We start from the raw sequence: 20,362 nt of genomic DNA on the forward strand, positions 1-20,362 counted from the left end.
TGGCGGTCGGGGACGAATTTATGGCAGCACAACGACCCCATAATTGTACATCACGTCCTCAATCATCAACTCGGGCCGTACAATCTGCTAACGTCTGAACCTGCTGCGCTGTTGCGGTACGGAGGGCTATTCCAGCAACTGGGCGTGGTCAATTTCCGGAGGAGCGACAGAGTCTTGTCATTTATTACACAAAACGGCGGCACCAGTGTCCACAAGGGCAAGATTTGAGACTCCCCTCGATAGAACAGCAATTACGTTCGACGGAAAAAAGTGAGGACTTGGACTCGAACACATCTATGAGGACGGCCTTGAATGCAGACTAGGTGGGAAAAATCTGGCTCGTGGCTTTTAACCACAGATGAGCCACATCCGAAGGTGGAAGATGACATTGTTCAGTTGAGCGGTGTCATCCCATCGCTTGTGGACGCTTACACTATCGTAAGTCGATAGCCAGTCCTCCACATCACTGCCGTCGGTGCCGCTGAAGACCACCGGATCCCTCAGGTAAGGCACCCCGGAACAGATGACGGGTGGAGGTGTCGTGGACGGCGGGGGCGTGGACGGTGGGGCGTGGTTGCGTCTTCGGGCATAACGGGACGATGCGTACGGGTGCGGAGTTCCAGGATGGAAGCTTCGCAGGTCGTACCCAGCACCTCCAAGAATTTAAATGATGTTTATTGAAACAGGCGTAGATGTTGATCCTTGGAACGGGCAGAACGGGCGGCTAAACAGTTACGTCGGGCAGCGCTCTGAAACGTAACTTCGGCGTCGTCTTTTGTGTAGCCATCACGGATGCTACTACTGTTGGTGGTGTGCGTCATCTTCAGAGCATGGTGTACGTCTTCTTCATCACAATCTCTTCAGTGCAGGTAACGCATGAGGGAAGGGGGTTCCTCTCCGTATTCGTCTTGGGTTGCGGGTTCGACTTTTGCAAGACACACATGGTAGTTCTTGTAAAAACTCGCGTTGTAATATTTTATTCTGAAGGAAAATTTTATGAAAGAAACAGAGGCAAAATATTTATCACCTGACCTGTAAATTGACGAGACCTAGCTTTATTAAAGAAATACTAGCTGTGCCTGAATGCTTTGAAACAATGAAACGATCTGGTCGGTTCTGAACTGATTTAATGCAGCCTACTAGTATGTGTTGCGCAGGATCCCACACAGATGAGGCGTACTCTAGCTTATGTCTGATAAGTGTTTTGTACAGAAGCAATTTTAAGTGTTGAGGGCCTGTGAAAAATTCCTGCATATGTAACCCAGCGTATTATTCACATTGCTGATACCTTTAGGGGCATGTGCATGCCAGGAAAGATTATTAGCTACGTGGACACCAAAATTCTCGTACGACGTGACTGTTGCAAGTGTAACTCCGTTAACTTTGTAGTCGAAAGTGCTAGAGGGGTTAGAATGCCGGGAAACTGCTATTACTTTGCATTTGGTTAGGTTGAGGACCATTTGCCACTGGGAATACTAGTTCCAAATCGTGTCACGGTCACTCTGCAGAATAAAAGAGTTTTGTGAAGTTAATTTAACACCGTAAAAGAGAGAGTCTTCTTCAGATAGTTTAATTGAATAGTTTATTCTGTTGGGGACGTCATGATTATATATTAGAAACAGCAACGGTCCTAAAGTCTCCACTTTAGGACCGTTGCTGTTTAGGACCCTGTGGTACCCCAGACTGAACTACACAATGTTGCTGCACTGAATCATTCGCGGTTACAAGCTGCGCGCGGTTAGTGAGAAAGCATTCGATACACTTCGGTATGTTGGGATCTACATTAAGGGAGTAATTGATGTGGGACCTTGTCGAATTCTTTGGCAAAGTCGAGGAGTATATATTCGACTAGTAGACCTCTATCTAAGGAAGAAGCTAAGTTGTTAGTGAAGGACATTAATTGCGTGTCGCTGGATTAATTTTTTGGAAACCTTGCTGAGAAGGACTGAAGAATGAATTAGATTCTGGAAAAGAGACGATGTTCGAATAGATTGCGCGCTCAAGAAACTTGCAGGGAGTGCTTGTTAATGAGAATCGTCTACAATTAAGAAGATAATGTTGAGGATAATTACCATTTAATGCATTACTAACTGCTGTAACTTTTCAACAGTATGTGTGTACGTAGGGGCCAATGACATCGCATTTCTTTCTGCATCGGTACATATTCACACATTGTAACAAACCCTACAGTGCTTATATGAATTAGTAGCCTTGAAATATGGCTGCATGGCATTACCCTCCCTCTTATCAGCAAAAGCGCCGTCCTTGCTTTCCTTCAAAGCGATCCCGTGTGAGAGAGAGAGAGAGAGAAAAACATTTATTCCAGGACTCCACTGGCCATGGCTGCTCGACGTACTTGCTGGACGAGAGCTTCTTGTCCCGCCAGGGTATCGCCGGTCAGCTGTACCTCCCACCGCTCAAATGACGTGTTAGGCCTCTTTAAATGTTCAGGTTTGCCCCCGCACCCCCACAAGATGTGAAAGAGCGTAGGGCGTGTGTCGCCGCACCAGGGGCAGATGCCGCGATATGTTTGTGGGTACATTTTGCTGTATCTGTGTAGGTTTGGGAATGTGTTTGTTTGGATAAGTCTGAGGGCTATTGCTTCTTCGGTGCTGAGTTTTTTGTGAGGGGGAGGATAAATCCTGCGGTTGAGTCGCTGGATCTCGAGTCGGTCGCAGTAATTTGATGGCACGGGCAGAAAGGTAAAGGGTGGGGATTGATCAGACGATTGGTTTTGCCCCGCTCGGTTAACTAGCGCTCGAGCTAAGGCGTTCGCCCTTTCGTTCCCCTCCAGTCCCGCGTGATCCGGCGTCCACGTGATTTGATGGGATTCTTGTAGCCTCGTGCCTAGAATCTGAGCCGCCAGCACCGGTGTTCGTCCATTGGTAAAGTTGCGGCAGGCCTGTTGCGAGTCGGTAACGACATGAACTTCCCTGCCCATGCATGTTGCTTTATTACTAGCGCCGCGGCTATGGTCTCAGCCGCAGCTGGGGTCTCTGGTCTGACGGAGGCCGCGAGGGTTAAGGAGTTGTCTCTCCCGTTCACGGCAGCTACCACGAAGAGGCTCCCTGCAGGGTACGCCGCCACGTCCACGTAGGTTACGTACGGGTCACCCTTGAATTGTCGGCGCTGTCTGTCGACCCGCGCCTTGCGTCGTCCTTCGTGGAGTTCATGACTCATGTGCTTTGGTATGGGGTTCGCCGTGATCTTGCTTCTGACCTCGGGCGGGAGTGATCGTTGCCCATCGAGGGCACGAAGCTCCGTTGCCGTGCCGGTCCGGTGGAGGATGGCTCTGCCCGCCGCCGTGTTCTGTAGTCTGGCTTTTTGCGAAGCCATAACCGCATCCGACAGCTCAGCGAAGGTGTTGTGGATCCCGAGAGCCGCTAACTTCTCGTTTGAGGTGGTAACAGGGAGACCCAGGGCCGTTTTGTACGTGCCTCTGATGATGGCATCGACTTGTTCTTGGTCGCGTTTGTTTAGCGAGTCGTAGTGATACGGCATGCTAAACGTTACTCTGCTGATCACCAGAGCCTGGACGAGGTGGAGCGTGTCCTCTTCTCGCATTCCCTTGCGGCTTCTTGTTATTCGTTTGATAATCCGCGAGATCTGGTTGGTGGTGGACCTTAGGGTTTGGATGGTGTGGGTGGCTTTCAAGTTGCTCTGGATCCAAAAACCCAGTATCCTAGTCTTTTTGCTTTCCGTGATCTTGTGGTCCTCTAGATCTTGTGGTCCTCTAGATAGAGTTCGATAGGGCCGGGTGTCTTGTAGATTCCTCCTCCATGCACCCGGATCACCTCGGACTTCTCGGGCGCGCAACGCATCCCACTCGCTGCCGCAAATCTCTCCACGGCCGTCGAGGCCTCCTCAAGGGTCGCCTCCTTTTGCGCGAGGGAGCCCTTCGTGGCCCAGCGGGTGATGTCCTCTGCGTATAAGGCGTAACCTAGGTCTGGCATCTTCCGCAGCTCTTTGGTCAGTGCTAGCATCGCGATGTTGAAGAGAATCGGGGAGACTATCGCCCCTTGCGGCGTTTCTTTGTTCGGCACTTGTAAGTTTCCGTACTTTACCTGAAATTTCTCTTTCTTGTCATCCACGATCTCGTTAACATAAATCAAAACGAATACTTTATCATCCAACCAGACACCTATTTTAGACACAGGCACAGTATGTACGTTCCCCCTCCCTCTGTTTTTATTGATTCTTTTAAATTTAGTTTTTTTCCCTAGGGCTATCAATGAATGGAACGGGCTACTAGACACTATAGTCAAACTATCATCAATAGGTGAATTTCAGGAAAAGGTTAAGTCTATATATTTTACATAATTGGTCCCCTATGGCCTTATTTTGTTCATGAGCATACCTCTATAGTGGTTTTCTAGAAAGTGTTCATCCGTCCGAATATTTGTTGAACTATGAAGACAGTAAGTAATACAAGTGTAATGTTGTGATCCATACCCCATGTTACTTTTGCCAAGTAACATGATGTTCCACTACCTGCCAAGGAATGTACCACTTTGTTTGTTCTTTCTGTACTTTCCACTCCTGTAATGACCCATTGTGGGTTGACAGTATTAATAAATAAATAAACAAGAGCGTGCACGGCAAGTGAATTCACTTCAATACTTGGATGTGACGTACGTCGAAAGTGCCCGTTAAAGAACCCCAGGTAGACAAAAATAATCTAGAGTCCCTCACTACAGCGTTCCCCATAATTAAATCGTGGTTTTGGCATATAAACCCCCAGAATTTTATTTTTAAGGCCTAACAGCAGTCCGCATATCGAGCAAATTACATCCAAGGGAGCACGCGCAACAGGAATGCTGCGTAGGCTTAGCAAACGTAAATGCGGATTGCGCCGACATGCCCTCGTTATGATCACCTATATGTATGTTCGCCCAATATGAGTTCGGCTTCGTTTTGTTTTCTTGCGAACCTTCTTACAAAATTCGACCTCTGGTTATATTAGAGGGAGAGCCATAAGGTTTTTTGACTTGGGCTTCCTAAATAGTCGCGAACGATATCTTATATCAAGAAGCACGCCTGCCTTCTCTTTTAATGTGGCTTCATATCCAAACTTTCCTGAATATATATGCATCCCCGCTGAGGAGGTCACAATATGATTTTATTACTGAATCGGCCACATTTTTTAACAATGAATGGTTTCGTTTATGTTCCCCTCAAGTCATTTTCGTGCGAAAACTATTGGCTCCATTAACAGTTCAACTACGCGAGGTGGTCTTAATAAACTCCTGTGTTCCAGTGGTTCAAATTGAATTTGATGACATTTTTCCATAGAATGCTAAACATTTGCCCAATCAATACCTAAATGGTATTTTGGAAGATCACTTTGCACACCCAGAAACAAATACCATGGTAGCGACTGAAGCTTCCGTCTGTGAAGCTAAGGAAGCTGCTGGCATTGTATCCCCATATCTGAATTAGTCGTTTCCATTCGACCACCTGACTTCACGCTCACCTTTCAGGCTAAATTATCGGGAATTGCTTAAGCTTTACGTGAATTACTGTAACCACTCTCATCTGCCGTAATTTTAAACGATTGTCTGTCAGTCTATTCTTCACTAACCACACCCAATTTGTCCAATGCTTTAGATGCAGTATATTCTAGACTGCTAGTCTATTCTAGTCTAATACAGACGCAGTCTATCATTGTTGTCCAAATCTTATTCCCCACATCTCAATTTTCCTTGGGACAATAAATGGTACTCTACTAGAAAACTTCAAGTACTGATGCAGTGCAATAAATAGGGGCCAGCTCATTAGCAACTACACGGCGAGCGAGCCCGTCATAGTAGTGCATACACTATTACGACAGGTCCCCTCACCATAGTGAGTGCCCAATAATATACTTGAGCTTTTATATGCGGAACATTTGACATGTCATTTAACAATTACAAGTTACTTTCAACTTAGGCTCCTCTTAATAATTTTTTCTGCTGCCCGATCCCTGGCCGATTCGTCAGAGTGTGTTGCACCATTTCTCTGAGGAACAATAAAACAAGAAAAAAAAAGAGAAACGACACTAATCCTTGACTTAGGTGTCTGCTAGTGCCACTCGCACCTCGGAGGAACTGGCGGGAAACCGCCAGTTCCGCCGGGCGAAGGGGAGGGAGCGAAGGAGGGCGAGGAGGGCGCGACGCGTAGCCCCCTAGCGGACGGCGCACGAAGCGCACATTACGCGCTCTTCCGCCGCTGACGTGAGAGCATGCAACGAGCACTGGCGCGCAGTTGGCGCGCGCAAGCGAGCGACAGAGCAGGTCTGCGCCGGGAGAGGAGAAGCGAGAGCGGAGGGAGTGACGTCACTCCTCCGGTGTCTTAGGCAGGCATTCACTCTGTGTCAGGTGGTGTGTAGCTCTAATTAGCTTGTTTTATTGGTGTACGGCTATTATATGGACTCTCCAAGCGGATTTCTGCCGTCGTCGTCGCCGTCGTCGTGAGGTTCCGTATAAAGTCCAAGGGCGATAAAATCGTCGCCGCGCGCCGTATGCTGTATGTGCGAATGAAATCACGCGAGGGACGCGCGCTTTCACGGGGAGCGAACGCACGGCGGAGAGCGAACGCACGTCTTCCGTCACCCGAAAGGCCGTGGGGGGATGGGAGGGAGGGAGGGGGGGCGACGTTGTGCTGCGGCACCAACTGCGTATCTTGCAGCCAGTCGCAAGAGGAAATGGCGACTCAATCTCGCACGTGAAAGGAGGAAAGCGGGAAGGCAGCGTAGAAGGGAGGGGGTGCGGCTTCTACTCTGCTAGCAACTGCGTACTTGTACTTTGCGCGGCTTCGGGCGGCCGCGGGCACCGTATCTTGAAAGCGATCTGCACACTGGCTCCTACCTTTGTATGCGCTGTGCTTTCGCTACTCAGTTTCCGTTGAAGCAATAGACCGCACGAACCTTTGCTCGCTGCGGCCGCGCTTTGGTCACGCCAGTGTTTTGACAGCGGTTGTCTGCGGTCATCGAGCGTATTCTATTCATGTCTGCTTGTGCGCGCTGACACCATGCTTGTTAATTCAGTTAGTAAGCGAACGTGTCGAAGTTTACACAGCCAATAAAGATACTATCCTTACTCTACTAATGTGCTATCCCAATTGATGCTTCGCCTTTCGGGCGAAACTACGACTTTATTTTAAATATTATGAGCGCGTACACCTGGTTTAATTATGACGTCACTGATGGCGTCACTTATGTTCTTGGAGTTTAACGAAAACCTGTACTTATGCGGTGGGTGTCTAAAGTGTATGATTGTGCGCTTTGGTGTACGGCAATTAGACATTCCTTAATTGTTTCTAATTATTCCTGACTCTTAATTAGTTCTTTGCTGTACTAAGCCTGTACTCTGATGTCATATCTATCATCAACCATAATTAAAACCATCGATATCTACCTGTTTTTTAATGATTTATATTTCATTTAGTCCCATCTCTGTAACAAACCGAAAGTCGGTCCCTAACCGGAAGGTGTTGCGCAATAAACAAGCGTGTCACTCGAAACCGGCATGCGCGGCTTCCAAAAGCGAATAAGACTCACACTGTTTTTACAAAACGAAATCGCTTGGTCACACTTATTTATTTATTTATTTATTTATTTATTTATTTAGTACATACTGCAGACCTTTCGGTCCAAGCAGAGGGGCAACAGAATACATACAATAAAGAGAACAAATTAGGGACAAGCAAGTACAAATTTATACAATATTTAGTCACACTGTGTCTATAAACTATCGTTCCAGTCTGATATTGTTCTGGGACAAAAAGAAAATTTAAACGTATCAGTTCGAGCATAATAGGGTGTTAGTCAGTCCGGATGATGCTGTCTTGTGTACCGTGTCATTGCAGGCGTTATGTAAGTCGATGGTTTCATTTTAAGCCTGTTGTTGAGAAGGAGGGAAAGGAATTCAAGCCTTAGCTGCTTTCGGCGTGATTCAAGAGCGGGTATGGAATTTTCTGTAATAATTTTATAGGGAGAGTCCATTCTTGCCAATTTATGAAATATAAACCTTTCTTTGTATTTTTTCAAGAAGCGCAATATTTGACTTAGTGTAAGGATCCCATGATGTGCATGCATACTCTAGATTTGGTCTAATAAATGAAAAATAAGAAAGTGAAAGAAATTAGAAATGAGAAAGTTCGTGCAAAAAAAAAAAAAAACACCGCACGAAGCAGTCTAAGGCATGCATACTTCGCATCATACTTTGCCAGCTATCGCGTCACTGATTCTCAGTATACACAGCTGTAATTCTATTTTTACCTTTTCGCTAAACGATGAGCTCAGTCTCCTACGTACTCTGCTAACCAATGTCACCCCCAAGCTATGACGCATATCTTGCACCTACAGTTCACACAAAGCTTTTCTTATCGTCTGGATAAGGTTCCTGAGTCGGTCCTATGACTTCAGTTTTTCGAATTTAATATGTCTAGCTGTAAAATGGAAGCAAGATTTCTACTAGGGTACTTCGCTGGGTCACTGAACTTCTTTTTAGATAGAAGAGACATTTCCGGAGGAGGCAACGTTCCAATCAATTTTTTTAATTTTTTTTACGCCTTGGTGTTTCCTTCCGCTTTCTGTTCGCATTTCTTGAGCGAACGCTGCAGGGGGCAGTCCTGCAGGATTGGTATTTCAGTCCATAGGCTGCTTTTTTAATCACGAGAAGCGGCAATGGATTCCTTATACGCGATATCAACTTAATACGTTGACGTGAGCTTAACTAGCTTGCGGGCCTTGATGATCGCAATTCAGTTGATAAGTACCAAACTCGGGTAACGATGTTAGAAGGAATCTTATGTAGGACCTTTCTTACTGCTGCAGCCATTATAAACTCAAGAAAGTCCACTCTGTGTTCATTTTCTTTATTTTACTGTACACGTCATTGGCTGCAAATGTGACAACTAAAGTTAAAAGAATGTCAACTAACGTACAAGCAACTATGAGGAATACTCATTCGTCGTGGTCACTGGGTGGTTATGGTGTTGGGATAATGAGCAGGAGGTCGCGGGATCGCATCGCGGCCACGGCGGCCGTACTTCGATGGGGGCGAAATGCAGAAAACGCCCGTGTGCTTAGATTTAGTTGCACTTTAAAAAACCCAGGTGGTCCAAATTAATCCGGAGTCCCCCTCTATGGCCTGCCTCATAATCAGATGGTGGTTTTGGCATGTAAAGCCCCATAATTAATTAATACCCCTCACCGTTCTTGTTTCTTCTCTCTTGTGCTCAGAGGAACGTCTTTGTATGCGGCGATCTTTTTTTTTATTGCGATAGCAATTATATGGACACTCAAAAGCAGATTTCTGCCGTCGGCGTCGCCGTCGCCGTCGGCGTCGCCGTCGCCGTCGCCGTCGCCGTGAGGTTCCGTATGACGTCATTTGGAGATGAAATCGTCGCCGCGCGCCGAACGCTGTATGTGCGAGTGAAAGGGCGCGAGGGGCGCGTCTTTCACGGGGAGTGAACGCACGGCGGAGAACAAACGCGCGTTCTGCGCCGTGCTCCCTTAAGGGCTGCAGAAGTAGGCGACTCTTTCCTCCTTTACAATCACCAATATGTAGAGCAAACGCGCCTTCTTCCGACGCGTGAAAGGCCGTGGGGGGGGAGGGGGGGGGAAGGGAGGCGACGTTTAGCTGCGGCACCAAGTGCCTATTTATATCAGAGGCTCCGGCAACAGTCACCAACGCCGCACGCATTTTGTGCGAACGCGGGCAAAACGCCGACGGCGTCGACAACAGATCTGCGTGTTGCCGGTGCTGCTGCATGTCCAAGTTTATACAGCTGATAAAGCTACTATCATTACTCCGTATAGCTCTCTACAAATTTGCTATCGCAATTGATGCTTCGCCTTTCAGGTGAAACTGCGACAACTTTCTTTTTTTAGTTGTTGTTAATCTTCCTCCTAAAAAGTATATTTTACAGTTTGTCATTTCAGTATCCTGTTCAACTTTGACTTCGTACTGAAATGCCTTCTGTTTCCTATAGTTCCAGTTCGATTGTATTTATTACATTAGAGTCTCCTTAATTATTTCATTTTTGCGCACGAGCCTCTTTGACAAGAAATCTGCAAAACGAGTGACGGTGGTTCCTGATACACGTATTCCTCGATTTGCAGTACGACACCCGTTAACTCTTTCCGGGTTGCGCTATGCCTTTCAATGAAACCGTCCACAAATCAGCCTGGCCAAGTCATTAATGGTCCCATTATTATTGCGAGAGCAATTATATGGACACTCCAAAGCAGATTTCTGCCGTCGCCGTCATCGTCGCCGTTGCCGTCGCCGTGAGGTTCCGTATGACGTCTACGGCGATGAAATCGTCACCCCGCTCCGGACGCTGTATGGCGAGTGAAAGGGGGCGAGAGACGCGGGCTTTCACGGGGAGCGAACGCACGTCGGAAAGCAAACGCGCGTTCAGCGCCGTGCTCCCTGAACGGCTGCATAATTAAGTGTCTCTTTCTTCCTTTACAATCACCATATACATGTATAGAGAGCAAACGCGCCTTCTATCGAGCGAAAGGCCATGTGGGGACGGGAGGGAGGGAGGGGAGGCGACGTTTAGCTGCGGCACCAAATGCGTATTTATATAAAAAGTTGCAGTGGCTTAGCTCGGCTATGCCAGGATATACGTAGCGTTAGCAAAGGTTCAGCTGATTATTCTTAGCTTTCCTGGTTGTCTAGATTGTCAAGGATTAACTTGATTGTCATGCTTACTGCTGCTCCAATGACACAGACGCGGTATACGTATTATGTGGCACATGTATTCATTCCTCCTACGCTCAACCGCTAATTGCCAGGCAACTACTTCGGGATCCGATGAGTCAAGCTTCTCCGTTCTTCTGCGCTGTTGAGCACCATTTGCGCTCTCCTTCTCCATGGCTATACCACACTGGCAAACGCCAGTCAGAAGCGCAGCGGCTCCAGCGCAGTGTCAGACAGCGACTACACAGCGAGCGCGCGCCGGCGCCAGTGCGTCTACCACGGCTACGACGTCACTCCTCTGGAATGCGCAGACCGGCGGCGGTGAATCGCGCGCGGCGGCGGCGGAGTGCGCGAGAGGTGCCGGCACCGGTGGCGCCGGTGCGCAAGCCGTGTGACATCACTGATCCTTGCACATGCGCAGCACGGCTCTTCATGTGCCGCGCGAAACGGGCTTGGCTAGGCCAGTGTAGCTAACGCTACAAAACATTGCGAGGCTAAAAAGTTGGTAAGATTTCCGACGCTGCTCGACGAGCGGCCCATTCTGATCTCGTCGAAAACCTCCGAACCGCCCCCAGAGGCAGCGGCAACAGTCACCAATGCCGAGCGCGTTCGGTGTGAACGCGGGCAGAACACCGATGGCGTCGACAACAGTTCTGTGCGTTGCTGCTGCTGCTGCATGTCCAAGTTTATACAGCTGATAAAACCACTATCCTTACTCCGTATAGATTTCTACTAATTTGCTATCGCAAATGATGCTTCGCCTTTCGGGCGAAACTGCGACATTATTAGTCAAGGACTGGATCGAGTCCGACGAACACTCCTCGTTCGGGGCCGAAGCATCATGACGGAACGGGCAGTTTCATCACATGAGTTGAAAATCAGTTTCAACGTCGCTTCTAGTGGTATATTAACGTTAGTCGGCGTTTATTCCTTTTAATGGCAAACAATAATCGCTGGGTCGCTCAATCATTGGTATGAAAAGTAAGAATTCGCTTAATCGCGAAAGGCTCCCTGCTCCACATGCTTATGTAAAGGGTCTGTGCCAGAGATAATACCATTTACCAAGGGCTTTTTTAATGATGAGATGTGCGAAGCACCTTCTCTCGCTAAACTTCGTCACTTTGCTCCCCGTTAACTGCATAAAAAGTCCACTTTTTATGGTCCGTGCCATAAGGGTCCGTGCCAGAGATAATACCATTTACCAAGGGCTTTTTGAACGATGAGATATGCGAAGCACCTTCTCTCGCTAAACTTCGTCACTTTGCTCCCCGTTAACTACATAAAAAGTCCACTTTTTATGGTCCGTGCCATAAGGGTCCGTGCCAGAGATAACACCATTTACCAAGGGCTTTTTTAATGATGAGATGTGCGAAGCACCTTCTCTCGCTAAACTTCGTCACTTTGCTCCCCGTTAACTACATAAAAAGTCCACTTTTTATGGTCCGTGCCATAAGGGTCCGTGCCAGAGATAATACCATTTACCAAGGGCTTTTTTAATGATGAGATGTGCGAAGCACCTTCTCTCGCTAAACTTCGTCACTTTGCTCCCCGTTAACTACATAAAAAGTCCACTTTTTATGGTCCGTGCCATAAGGGTCCGTGCCAGAGATAATACCATTTACCAAGGGCTTTTTTAATGATGAGATGTGCGAAGCACCTTCTCTCGCTAAACTTCGTCACTTTGCTCCCCGTTAACTACATAAAAAGTCCACTTTTTATGGTCCGTGCCATAAGGGTCCGTGCCAGAGATAATACAATTTACCAAGGGCTTTTTTAATGATGAGATGTGCGAAGCACCTTCTCTCGCTAAACTTCGTCACTTTGCTCCCCGTTAACTACATAAAAAGTCCACTTTTTATGGTCCGTGCCATAAGGTCCGTGCCAGAGATAATACCATTTACCAAGGGCTTTTTTAATGATGAGATGTGCGAAGCAACCTTCTCTCGCTAAACTTCGGCACTTTGCTCCCCGTTAACTACATAAAAAGTCCACTTTTTATGGTCCGTGCCATAAGGGTCCGTGCCAGAGATACCATTTACCAAGGGCTTTTTTAATGATGAGATGTGCGAAGCACCTTCTCTCGCTAAACTTCGTCACTTTGCTCCCCGTTAACTACATAAAAAGTCCCACTTTTTATGGTCCGTGCCATAAGGGTCCGTGCCAGAGATAATACCATTTACCAAGGGCTTTTTAATGATGAGATGTGCGAAGCACCTTCTCTCGCTAAACTTCGTCACTTTGCTCCCCGTTAACTACATAAAAAGTCCACTTTTTATGGTCCGTGCCATAAGGGTCCGTGCCAGAGATAATACCATTTGCCAAGGGCTTTTTTAATGATGAGATGTGCGAAGCACCTTCTCTCGCTAAACTTCGTCACTTTTCTCCCCGTTAACTACATAAAAAGTCCACTTTTTCATTCTCACCTCATATAGGTTGGTCCATTCATCACGGGTTTTACATTGTAAGACATTCGAATCAGTAATCAAGATAGTTCAAGTTGGTGGACCCGCGCTGCTACCTCTTTAGTGGAACCGTCTTGTAGCGAAAATTGTGGCTGCCGATGGACGCGAATGCCCAAATTGCAGGTCGCGTGGTTCAAAGTATAACAGCGCGACTTTTTGGGGAGGACAAACAACCGAAGAACAGACAGACCGAAGAGCAAGCGCTGACTTTCTCTGTGTGTTCTTCGATTTTGTCCTCGTCAGAATGTCGCGCTGTTATATTTTGAATCACACGGAGCCAACTAGCGCACTCTTTGACGTTGGAGGTTGCGGGAGGACCGAGGTGAAGATCGCGAGAAACGACTTCAATAAAGATAATCTTTCTGCCCATCTGCGCGATAACTTTCACGTGTGTGAATGCCCTTTCAGACACTGTTGTCGCGTTCTCGTAACAGAGCGTCCTTTTTTTTATTGGCATTACCGCGACTCTATAGCGTTCTCGCACTGCGGGAATTTGTCGCTTCTATTACGGTTGGCAGTTGCACCGTCTGCGCTGTACCCGTGTGGTTTACACGGGTACAGCAGCCAGCACTGTGGGCTGGCTGCTGCCAGCCCACAGTGCTGTGTGGCTATGATGAAACTGGCGCCGTACCTGGCGAATCAAATTAAGCCCTCGGAAACAGTGCCACAAGTTCAGCCATATAGCTGGCTTTCAGTGAAAGCCCGTTATTGCTTTTGCAGAAGGTTGCAAATTCAGCCTGACACGATTACATAACCATATATATACTACAGGGCAAGAATATAATAATAATAATAATAATAATAATAATAGTAATAATAATAAAAAGACATGAGCACAGTAGGACAAATGACAAGATCTGCCATGTGTTCAAGTGTGCTGGTGTTCATGTTTTGTTTCTGCTGAAGAAGCGTTTAACAGTTAGCACCTGTGTCCTGTCTGTTACGCAAACGTCATCACGCCACCGCCTTGTCGCCAGTTTCATCCTCACAGCACGCATGCACTTTGGCGACGACAGAACAGTTTTGCACAAACATCCGCAGACGGCGCCCTCTGTTGGCTTTTGGTAAAATCTTTGCGCGGGTAAAATAAATTATATATATATATATATATATATATATATATATATATAATTATTATTTTGCGTAAGTATGTTTTTAGTTTGGAACTCACATTTCTCCACAAACTCTTTATTGCAACCTGCGTCCAGCCAGCACGACCGCGAATAAGTGAGGGCACATGGCTACAGAAGAAAGCAAGCGAGTTTCTTTCCCCTTGCTACGTAGTACAGTTGAGGAATATTTTCCCAGCGTAACGCCTTCGTAATCTTCATTTCGCATCTTTTCCTACACATTTTCCCGATAATTCACGTTTCCTTTCTCATCGCGTGTTCCAGGGCCCAATTGCCGCTATTTTTATTCTTATTGCAGATTTTTTTTTCCATTTTGCATGGTCTTCTACTGTCTTCCTTCGACAACTTATAGCTGGAAACCTCGGTAGCATACTTGAACTTTCAGATTATTTACACCGGCACTCCGCATAGAAATGACACGGGCTTGTCCTGAAGGTGATCACATAACACGTACAAGCTCTGTTGTCCTATAATTTGGTTGTGAAGCTTAACACTCTTCTTTATATATATATACAGGGTGTTTCAGCGAACACTTTCAAAAATTCTTAAAGGTTGCCTGTGGCAGATAGCACAATTCTAGTTCATGAGCTGGTCTACTCGAAAAGGCGGACGTTACTTGCACAATAAATTGACATGCATAATGGAAAATTAACAGAAATTCACTAATTAAGTTTTTAACTAATTACCTGATGGCCCATATTGCAATTTACAAATTGTAGCCGTGGAGTTCGCAAGGCGGATCCACTTGGGACTAATTCTCGGGATCACACCAGTTTTGAGATATTAATTCCCGAACTTTTCGGAGAAATGCATAGGCGTTCGAGTTAGTTGCTTAACAAAACGTCGCTTTATGTATTGAAGCACAAAATTAATTGGAACGTCAAAGCATTTCTCCGCAAAGTTCTGGAATTATTATTTCGAAACTGGTGTCATCCTGAGAATTAGTCCCAAGTGGATCCGCCTTGCGAACTCCACGACTACAATTTGTAAATTGCACTATGGGCCATCAGGTAACTAGTTTAAAACGTAGTTAGTAAATTTTAACACGAAAGTGCTTTATGCCGGGGTCCACCAAGACTTCACTGACGTATTTCCGTCACGGAAATACGTCAGCTTACAATGTACACGAACATAATACAAAGAAAGAAACCGGAAGAAAAAGTTCCACAAACATGCAAAATTTGGAAATCGAACCCACGACCTCTCGGTCCGCGACGATAGATCGCCGAGCGTTTAACCCATTGCGCCACAAACGCATTTGCAGAGAGCCACACAGACGCGCCTTATATATCTAACACTCCTCCGTGTACCCGCGCTCTTGCTCGGGGCGGTGCCGCCGCCTACGAGCAGAAAAGAGAAGTACTGCATTATGACACTAACGCGCACCGACAGTGAACGCTTCGGTGGTCTCAGCACTACGACGCCTCGATGCCAGCATTCGAAGGGACGCTGGCATCAAGAAGCACTACCAACGCCACCTAGGTGGCGTTCACCGTACTCAGCACAGCGGAGCGTGGCCTCCGCAATTAGCTCTGAAAATGTTTCTGAAGTTGATCGCGGAGGCTGCAATTACGACGCGCTGTACGCGCTGATTTGACTCGGTGACGATTCAGTTACGTGCTTTGTCTTGCGCGTTGTATTAGTGTGTCAGTTACGTGCTTCGTCTTTCGCGTTGTGCTAGCGTGTGCAGCGTAGTGCAGCTTCCATATGCACGACGGTTGCTCATGGTCATCGACGTTGGTAGTCGTGATGGAGGAGACGTGCCACCAGGCGTCAGCGTGGGTGCATCAACGCCTAAGGGCGCTTTAGCCACAAAACACCAATAGACATTATATATCAATGTGCAATAAACATTACACTACTTCTGTGAAGACACGTTTCACTTTCGTGTTCTATACCGATTCCTATATAAGAGGGATCAACCACATTTTTTGTTGATTAGTCGATCATGCATTGCAATTTTTTGTGCAAGTAATGTCCGCCTCTTCGAGTAGACCAGCTCATGAACTATAATTGGGCTATCTGCCACAGGCAACCTTAAATAAATTTTGAAAGTGTTCGCTGAAACACCCTGTATATAATAAAGATGAACGCCTCGTATGTCATCTGCTGATGTATACTTGACGCTCTGGTGACGAGCTAAATTACTCTGCGCGTCACGAGAGCCAAATTGTCGCAAAACAAAGAACGAACAAAAGAAAGCACTCCGAAATATGTCGAGACACTCAGGACGCGTTCTGTATGTTTGTGCAGGTGTCACAGTTCAAGCTCTGTCTACCACACCGGTACTGTTCAGCTATTGGGTATGTGCGCCCCTATTCCTATCAAATCGAAGTGGTCCCGTAACGCGCCGCGTTTGCGCAGTGGCTTTGGCATTGCGCTACTAAACCCGAGGACGCGGGATCGAATCCCGGCCGCGGCGGCCACATTCCGATGGGGTCAAGTTGCAAAAACGCCCCTAACGCGTGCATTGGGTGCACCCGAGCTCCTTAGATGGGTGTGGGCGGCGCGTATTGGTGAAAGAAGAGGAGACGCAATGGCGGTGCATGTGGAAGGAGAAAGTTCGCAGGCAGTCAATCCGAGAAAGAGTTTAACGCAGAGGTCTGCAAACAATTAGCGAATCTTAGCGAGGCGGGAATTGCATTACAGCCGCTTAAGTGCAGATTGAGGACCAGTTTGTTTTCATTAGCCGAACTCTTTAGTACCTGGCCTCCGCGGTAGACTACGCAGTTGCCGCTAGTAATATGTTCGTGTGAATGGGCGAATTATTGTAGATAATTTGTTTATTCACAGCATTCTGAACTCTTAGGAGCGCTGTAGTGGCCAGCGGCTAAATTTCGAACAGCTGGCGCGCTTCAAATGTTGCAGAACTATCGGTGCATGGTGCACTCTTGTAGTAGCTGCCTGCGTGGGAATAGGGCCACCGCCATGAACTGAAAGGACTGCGTTGCGATCAGCATATAAACGTAGTGAAGCTGATGCAGTTGGTAACATCACGTGTTGGCTTATATTTTGGACAAGAATAAAATCTTAGGTACGAGGCAATAATCACCATGCATGCTCGATTCGGCTGATACCGTTGCGCGAACATAATGCCGTGCCAATAGACTGTTTCAACAAAATACGCGTGAGAATAAAAGAAAGATACGAGGATAGTAAGTGCTTACTGATTTGTCAAGTTCATACTATGACACTGCACTCTCAGCAAAATTCTTAACAGTTGCGCTTTGTTCAAGCAAAATTTGTGTATTTTTAGAGGATACGAACACTTGGAGTGGGTAAAGCCAACGATACTGATTAGGTTACGGTGGTAATATTTATTACTGTAATGGGTCTTACTGTACGTTTTTCTTCACTTTCAGTTTTTCATATTAATGCTTATATGCTGCAATGTGTCTATTCTTTATACAAGTTCTATCTTCCCACGTATTTAGTATTGTACACATTTGTTATTGCCCCAGTTCTCTTTATAATGCCTCGATGATTTAGGGTATATAATTAATGAAATAAATGAAATGGATTTTCAATATTGCGGTTACAATTTCTATTGACTTAATAGTATGCATCTTCCTGTGATAAGTGCAAAAGAAAGGTTCTGACGACAGCAGCCCGTCTAAGCTGAAATGACCTCGCAGGCCAAGCCAGATGACGCGCTGGACTTCAGCCGGCTACAGAACGATTTCGTGGCTTCGATGGTTAGGCGGCGACCCGACCGGTTCGTCGGTCTGTGCACGGTGCCGATGCAGAGCCCACAGCGGGCCGTCGAGGAGTTGAAGCGGTGTGTCACCCAGCTGGGAATGCGGGGCGTCATCGTCGGATCGCACGTCAACGAATGGACGCTGGCCGATCGAGCACTCGACCCTTTCTACAAGGTGAGCGAGTCTCGTGGTATCGACACGAGTGAGTGAAATTCCGCCCCTCATAATACAATTGGTGATCTTTTTTCGGTGTATGGACGCATTCCTGCAAGTATTGCTTACAACTGGAACCAGATGGCTAGACTAATCACATGCGCGCTTCCGTCCATCTGCGGCCTCATGTGAAGGAAAAATGCCGAGTTCACTGTAGGCACGTATTATGGCAAGTTAGGGGAAATGTAACCAGCCCTTCCCCTGTCCAGAAAATGGGGCAAGCGAAGCCTGTCGGGTGTGCATCTGACCTTCGTCATGGTAACGTTCGGAAGCCGTCGCCTCGGGATTCTCTGATCGTCGCGGACGGCGCGTATCGGCTTCAGAAGCCCTCGCCTCGGAATCGTCGGCTCTTCGCTGACGGCGAGCCTCGGCTAGGGAAGCCCTCACGCTAGAATCGGCCCGTCGACGACGATCCCTTTCCCGAGCGAGTTCACGCGGGCGTTCATCAAACGCCGTTTGCTGCTTTGCATAACGCAACACGCGTGTCCTTCCCATCTGTTCGCCGAAACTGATCTGAGGCGAGGGAAGCCCGGTAGAGCACGCGCCAACCCGCTTTCCTTTCATGTCCTTAGGGCCTCGCGACACACCGAACGAACCTGATTGGTCGCGCGCGTCATCACGCGTGTAGCATGTCCAATGCGGGATGTGCGCCGCACGTGATTTCCTTCGTTTTTTTTTTCTCTATTTCTTTCTGTATTCCTTCCTCCATTTCTTTTCCTTCTTTTTTGCTTTCTTGTCCCTGGTATGTGCCATTGAGCTTGGACCCTTTCTGCACAATCACCAGGATCGGCCCACTTTTCAGCGTGACACCACCTGCCCGCAACGCCACTTCCTCGCCTCGCCGTTGTCGCACGCGTTCGATATCTCGAGTTAGCTCGGCGTCGTGGTTAGCGTTAGCGTTAGCAGCATCCGCCTGCTATTGGCGCTTGCGTTCCACTAAAAACACAAACATGTAACCAATAATTGAGAAACGCTTCAATACAGCGTCGGGATTAACCCACTGCTAAACACCGGGGCCGCACGTTTCAGCTTCGCTGGTAAACCCTCTGCACGGAGTGCTTGGACGGTGCTTCTTTTTTATTCGTTGGGGAATTTAGATGAAAGAAGGAACGAAAATTCCTTTGACTTCAGACGCATCGGAAGGTGTAGTGCGCCCACATGGCAACTTCGGCCAAACTCGTTCACGGCAGCAAGCGGCTCAGCTGTTCCAGCTCTCCATTTCTCTCTTCCCGCGAATGCTCGTTACCTTGCAAGGGTTGTATATTTTCGAAGGTCAGAGCTGGCTCTCTGGGGAGAGAAGCATACAGGAGCGAGTATTCGCAAAAGCATGTGACATGTGTCTGCTGTAGAGAAAATACGGAGACGACTCAGCACGTAGTAATGAAATACCGAGATATTTACCCAGCAAACACCGTGTGAACGTCCTCCTTCCAGAAGCGCTGGAAGTCAAAGCTAATGATCAAAGCAAGTTAATTGGCCAGCGGGGAGAGGAGGAAGAGACGTTTAGAGCACTGGTGAGAAACTAGCAGGAAAGAGATAGGGATCATTACAGGAATCGGTAACCTTAAATGATTATGCAGGGATAGGTAAAATGCTAGACTGAAATATATGCAGTAAACTCTGGCTTGCTCACGCAAGCTAGGTGGCTGTTTTTCGCCACCCCGATTCATTGGGAATGCCATAAGGAATGATTATCACCAGGGGGTCGAGCAAAAGCTTCACGTCGTGGCCTGTTTTCTTGCACGTCGACATATAGCAAGATCATCGACAACTGTGCGCATTTTATGGACGTGGAAGCTGTGTTGTTTCGCAAAACTTTGAAATTGTAGCGTAACTCCCGTCTCTTGCGTCGATGACTGGTTTTTTCATACAGGACAATACAAGTAGGAGAGATTCGTTTCTCTCTTACTCTCTTAAGCTGGAGAAGGGGTGCTTTGGGGCGTTCGGTGAGAGAAACCTGTGCGCCAAATATTTCAAGCTCGGGAGACCGCAAAACACTGCCAGATGTTTTAGAGCACTACGTGTACGAGCGGGCCACTGCGTCAGAGAAACATGCACGCAGGATTTGTGAACTGATAGATTGACACCGTGCAGGGTGTCGTTGGGTGTGGGGTACTATGCATGGGAATAGGTAGGTCTGGTTTATATGTCATGCATGCGTAGCCGTT

The 20,362-nt window shown here is 47.3% G+C and overlaps 1 protein-coding gene across 1 annotated transcript in view; it reads left to right on the forward strand.

The window, feature by feature from the left end:
- The first annotated feature begins 523 nt into the window (after positions 1-523).
- Positions 524-20,362, forward strand: part of LOC119440096 (2-amino-3-carboxymuconate-6-semialdehyde decarboxylase) — a 46,599-nt gene continuing 26,760 nt past the window's right edge. The window contains exons 1-3 of the mRNA XM_037705035.2: positions 524-563; positions 16,537-16,586; positions 17,919-18,155. Of these exons, the coding sequence (XP_037560963.2) occupies positions 524-563; positions 16,537-16,586; positions 17,919-18,155 (327 nt within the window). The remainder of the gene's footprint in view (positions 564-16,536; positions 16,587-17,918; positions 18,156-20,362) is intronic.

The sequence above is a fragment of the Dermacentor silvarum genome, chromosome 2 (genome assembly GCF_013339745.2).
Source record: "Dermacentor silvarum isolate Dsil-2018 chromosome 2, BIME_Dsil_1.4, whole genome shotgun sequence".
Taxonomy (NCBI): domain Eukaryota; kingdom Metazoa; phylum Arthropoda; class Arachnida; order Ixodida; family Ixodidae; genus Dermacentor; species Dermacentor silvarum.